At 42.3% G+C, this 6,000-nt stretch overlaps 1 protein-coding gene across 3 annotated transcripts in view; it reads right to left on the reverse strand.

The window, feature by feature from the left end:
• Window positions 1–1,988, reverse strand: part of LOC105041915 (uncharacterized) — a 44,840-nt gene extending 42,852 nt beyond the window's left edge. For 2 of the 3 annotated variants that reach the window (XM_073253867.1, XM_010918984.4), the window contains exons 1-3: window positions 1,665–1,988; window positions 1,478–1,574; window positions 1,260–1,347 (exon numbers count right to left, since the gene is read on the reverse strand). In XM_073253867.1, coding sequence (XP_073109968.1) covers window positions 1,260–1,347; window positions 1,478–1,574; window positions 1,665–1,769 — 290 coding nt within the window. In that variant the 5' untranslated portion in view covers window positions 1,770–1,988. The remainder of the gene's footprint in view (window positions 1–1,259; window positions 1,348–1,477; window positions 1,575–1,664) is intronic. The other variant, XM_010918983.4, reaches the window with a different exon arrangement.
• Window positions 1,989–6,000: the final 4,012 nt, after the last annotated feature.

A 6,000-nucleotide genomic window follows, 5' to 3' on the forward strand; every position in this document is an offset into this window, starting at 1 on the left:
TCAAAAAGTCTTTGACCTAAAAACCATATATCAATAGCAGCATACCAATCCAAAAAATTTTTACCATTGAGTTTCTCTGATGTTATGGTAAGAATGCCACAGAAAGCAAAGAAAACAAGGCCCTTCTTCAAATCTGATGCGGAAGCCATGAGAGAATGATTTTACTGAACAGATCTGACGATGAGATAATGACCAAAAATAGGAGAAAAATGGCGAAAACTAAAACAGGGGCAGGAACGTAAAGAGGGGATAGAGACAGTGTTACCGGGGCTTGCCGGAAAGATATATGGCAAGGAGATCCGGCTGACTAGAAGCTTTTCAACGAAGGACAGTGGGTCTACCAGATTTTGACAAAAGCTCTAATACCAACTTAAGACTATTGATAATCAGAATTGCTTGTATTTCTTTCATATTACAAGAGACTCTATATATAGAGCAATAAAGGTCTAGGTATAATGAATCTATTGATCTCCTAATGATATATTTCCTAAACAGGATTTGATATATTTTCTGTTAAGGATTATACTGATTTTTTGAATCAATTACAATAAGAAACAAAATAATGACAAATATCCCCTACTCCAGATATGGAAATATATAAATTACAATCCCTGATTTGTAGACACAAATCAAGAGATATAGGGATATCAATCAACAAGTACAATACCGATCAGTATGGCAAACCTTGCTCTAACCCTTGCTCTCCCAATCACCATTATCCCACCAAATCACTTTGCAACATTAGGGAAGAAAAGATGATGATGAGGAAACCTCAGATTATGCACCCAGTATAAGTTTATGTATAGATTCTTAGGAGCATGAAAAGTTAAGAAGGATAATTAGAATTCAAGCCCGACATGGCACAGAAAGAAACCTCCCTCTTACTAATCCAAAGATAAACTATTCATAAATATATAAACTACCACATGCAGTTTCACACCACTCATTTCATTCATCCTATATATATTAGTATGAGGTCACCCCAGAATAAGATGTTTTCATATAGTGATAAATTGCCCTAACCAAGCTAAAATAATTCAGCCCAATAGAGTTCGTTCACGTTGAGGTTATCAGTACCTCATCCAAACTGGTAAAGTACCAGCTACCAAGAATGGCATAATTAATTGGCAGCAAAGGTAGCAAACTAGTGCGGAAAAAAAATGAAAAGCTTTAGTCTTCCAAAATGGGTTCCAAATAAAGACTTGTACAATAAATTTCAGAAAGATTAAGGGAAAAGAATGGCAACGAAGAATACTTACCTTGGCCCAAAGAGAATGTTTCCCAGTTCATACAATTCATCATCAGTAGCAAGTTCAAGCACAGAACGCAGCTCAGGGTCGAATATTTCTGCCAATTAAAAAGGAAATGGAGTAACCAAAAGAACATACAGATTAATTCCTTTCAAGCCTCCATCCACCTCAAATACCATTCCCCAAAAAATGATTTTTGTTCAAAAAAGAAAAAAGCCAACCATCACCTTCTCTTCGGGCCGAAATCGCCGCCTGGGGAGGACGAAATCGAACAGCCGGACGCCCCGGTGAGGGAAGAATCCGCCGATTCCCCACGAGCTCGAGCTAGGGTTTAAGCACATTGGGCGAGAAAGAGGCGTCAGGGGATACAATTCCCTTTAAAGCTCCAAAAAGAAAGGGTACAGGAGGACAAACCCAAGAAGAAGAAGAAGACAAGAGGAATGCTCGCGGGTGGTGGCCTCTGGGGCTAAGAGTGGGGAAGGCGGAGAAGGAGAGGGGATGGCGGGTGACGGCACCCATCGATCCTCCGCCGCTCGGCACGGCTGGGGCTCAGGGTGGGGCGGTGACCGGATTCACGCAATGGACGTGAGGGAGACCAGGCCACTGGAACACTTGGGCTTTGCCCACATCGTGGTCGTCGTCTTCGCTAGCCTAGCAGGTGGTGCTTTGATTTTTCATTTTTCCATAATGGGATCTCTTTTTTTTTTCTTTTCTTTTCTTTTTTTTTTTTTTTTTTTTTTGATAAGCTAGAGGGATCTCTTTCACTGTTCAAAATTGTTAAATCTGAATTGGTGCTGGACGTCTTCGAGGTAAGATAAGCACAGCGTGACCACAAATCAGTACATGGTGATGCATTTTCGTTCAATTTAAAATATGAGACATTTTTATATAATCATGTATAATTTATGGGCAAAGTTGATCATTCATCAAATCTAGACCTTGGGGTACCTCAAATTTTGGAAAGGTGATGAAAGGTTCAGAGAAAAAAATTAGGAAGGACATAGGTACGGGTTCACTAGTTGGAAGGCCAGCTCAGCCTGCTAAAGCGCAAAGTTTTTCGGATAAGCTTAGGCTTGGATTTAACATCGGTGGGTCGGACAGAGCCGAAATGTAAGGCTGTACGTTAAATACGTTGGACTAGGGATTAGATCTTCAAACCCGGCCCAAGTTCAACCCAATTTGGACTCTATATTCGATACAAGTATGATATATGCCCATAGATGGTGGCCTGCATTCAATTTAAATAAGTGGCTGGCTTAATTGAGCAATAAAGCGGCTAGGGTTAATGGTCCTTGGTCCGCCCCTTCTTCTAAGTTTAGGAACACGCGGACATTTTAATGTCCATGTATTAAGGCTTATAGGTTTCTCTGTTGTTAGCACCCCACCTTAACAATTCTAGTGGCTATAATTAAATACCACATGGATGAGGTTAAGAGATCAAAACAAATCAAAATCATGTGATCCCTGCTAGACCTAACTAGAATCAATCATGATAGATAGAAACATCAATAAGAAGAATGGGATTCCACCTTGGCATGCATAGAAACAAGTCGAAGGATAGTTTTATTTTAGATGGGATTTGGCTTAGGATTGTATAGTTTGTGAGGAACATGGAATCATGGAAGCAAATTTTTTAAAATCTTTGAAGATCATAATAAATCATATGGCTAATTACAGAAAGCCAGCAGTTGTATTATCACTTTTGTTATGTATAAGTAAGTAGATTGTAATCGAAAGGGAACCTTTCCACATATAAATAAAATCAGTTTATTTTATTTATAATTATCTTTATTTTATTTTTAATCATCTTGTCTTGTTTACTAATAAGTTACTAATTTAATGTATGAGTAGTAATAAAATACTCTGATTATATCTTATCCTATTATATCATACTTGTTTTTTCTAATAGATGATTTGATGATGGCAAAATTTTTAAAGATCAAATACTTGAACGTTATTTCCATCATCTTTTCGTTGATCCTTCTATCTTTTTAAGCTAATTCAACATGGTACATTGCATCCACCTAAGCCTCATTGCTAGACTTGGTTCCCCAACATTTACAGTTCACGATGAATCCAGATAATGGGATTTGGATTTGGATTAAATAAACGGCCCCTGTCCCTTTCTCTCACCGTTGTTCTCTCCCACCCACTCTTCTTTCCCTTGCGCTTCTTTGTCCAAAACCAAACCACCGTCTTCACTACTATATCTTTCCATTTATGAAATTTCCCCGCTCTCCCGATAACCATTGGATTTTCTATGGCCAGCCGATTTAAGGCCTTGTAATCGCAAATGCTTGGCCTCGCAATGATGGTGTACTGACAAATGAGAAGGGGTTTCGGCCTTTGGGTTCTATTTTATTGTATTTTATTTTATTTTAATGCTCCAAGCTTGCAGGCCTTTCCCGCTAGGTGAGCTTGGAGACTTCCAAACGACATTCCAATTGATCCATCCGGGCTGTATCTTTCGTGCAAAAGAACAATGACCATTGGATCAGGCCTGGCCCAAATCTGATCCAGGCACAAATCTTCAAGTACTCCAGAAGCTGCCGTTGTGCAACCCAACGGTGGCTTCACACAAAAGAAGGTGAATCCTTCTTTCTAGCCATCCGGGGTGCAACATATGTTGGAGTATACTAAAGAATTCTGGAAATCCTGCTACTTATAACCCAGAAAATGACCAGCCCAGCTTCAACTATTATGACTTCAATATTTGTTGCGGCCAATCGCCTCGTCGTCCGATCGCCGGGAAGCGTGCACCTGCAAAAGGAAGTCCGCACTGACCGGAGGCGACTCCGGTGGGGACCCTCCGACGGTCAAATCAGAGAGGTGACTGGGCAACAGTGAAATGCAGACAGAGAGCTCTGAGAAAGAGAGAGAGGGAGAGAGAGAGAGGAGCGAGCCTGCGTATGTGGGAGAGACGGGCGGATCGACCCTTCCACTGTTGCCTTCCCCGGTATATATAGTGGAGCTAGATATGGCGCCGTCATTAATGGCGCGGACAAGTGAGGAACTGTCAACTCACTGTAGACTGTCAGAGCCGCCGTGAAAATGTCATGTCGCCGTGTAGCCGTCTAATCACCAGGGTTGACCCGGCTCTCGGCGGGACAATGCCCCTAGGTAACTGTGCCGCATGTCCGTGTCAGAGCTGACAACGTCTGGCGGCCGTACGGTGGTTGGTGGAGTCGGCCGACCCAAGGTCGGTGGCCAGCAGAGTGGCGTCGGACTCCTCCGTCGGTCGGCGAGCTTCATGTGGGTCGGCTACCGGACCTCTGGGTTTAGTCGGTCGGGAATGGACCGTGGAATGGCCGCAGTTAGCCGCTGATGGCGTCCGTCGGCCTGTCACCCGACCTACGATCGGCCAGTCAGAGTCGTCCGTTGGGCCGTTGGTTAGTCGGTCGGGCTGCCAGCCGGTCGGGTCCTCCGATAGTCAGTCGGTTGGTCGGGCCGTCAGCCGGTCGGGCCCTCCGATAGTCGGTCGGTCGATCGGTGGGTATCCCTCAACAATATTCAAACATCTTGTTGATTAAAAGGGATGTTACAGTCCTCTGGAAAGTCCCATCTGAAACTCATGGGAGAGAGCTAGAGGAGCAGAGAGCTAGCTATTCTACTGTATTCTCCTACGTTGACCTGTTTCGGCTAAGACGACAGCAAATAGAGTAGTACGGGTTGTTAGACACTTAATAATGCTAAATTCCGGATACGCTCACCTATGGAAACAAGGCTTGATATTTGATGTGCATGCTATACTTATGCCATCAGGTCTTGGACCGGGAGTTGATGACACTTTCAAGGATTGATTTCTTAAGTGGTCATGGGAAGCACGCGTGACAAAATTTTACACGAGCCCAAACTCTACTCCACTTACCATCCAAGCACCAGCAAAATTCATGAATCTAGCATTCTACTCCCACTAGACGAGCTTACACAAGCAGCAGACATTTATCGTTGTCTCGGCAATTTTATTTAAAAAAAAAAACAAAAAAAAAAGAGAAGACATTAATCGTTGCAAGTGTATTTGTCACATTTTTCAAACTTAAAAAAAAAAAATTTCTAAAACCTGGAGCTCAAAAAGTAATGGGCCGGGCTTACGGAATAGGGCCGAAAGTTAAATCGGAAACAGACTAAGCCGGACTAAATTAAATTGTACCTTAAGCTATTTATTATATTTTTTAAACTAATAAAAAATATAATTCTTTGTACACAGATGGCGGCATAATAAATCCGACGTGGAGCACACTGCATGTTGCGATTGAACCGCATAGCATCTATGTGAAAGACGGGATGAAACCTCACTCCGCACCAAAAAAATGGAGGCTCACCTATCCCAATCGTGACGTTCATTCAATGCCCGTTATAACCTGCTTTTTCAAATTTTTGTGGATAAAAATGCCCTTTCCCTTTATTGGATGATTTTTTTGGCTTATCATGTTCTCTCGCTTTGCCATTTCAAATGCTGCCCTTCTCTCTCTCCACCCTCGGAGACGCTCTCCTTCCTCTATGAACTCCGAAGTATCCCAGGTCGATCCTACTCCGATTGTTTCATGTCATAGAAGATTTTGGATAGCATTTTTTTTCTTTAAATTACTTGACGACAACATGTCAGGCAAGTCAAGAAGCAAGAACTTGTGGCCCCCCTTTTCTTCCTATAGTTCATTTATCACAGTGTCTCTATGGATAGTTAGACAAAGCTAATGCCTTGGCTAGGTTTCACGTCGAGTTCTGTCTTCAATTTTGACCTCTGGTACCC

The sequence above is a fragment of the Elaeis guineensis genome, chromosome 3 (genome assembly GCF_000442705.2).
Source record: "Elaeis guineensis isolate ETL-2024a chromosome 3, EG11, whole genome shotgun sequence".
Classification (NCBI taxonomy): Eukaryota; Viridiplantae; Streptophyta; class Magnoliopsida; order Arecales; family Arecaceae; genus Elaeis; species Elaeis guineensis.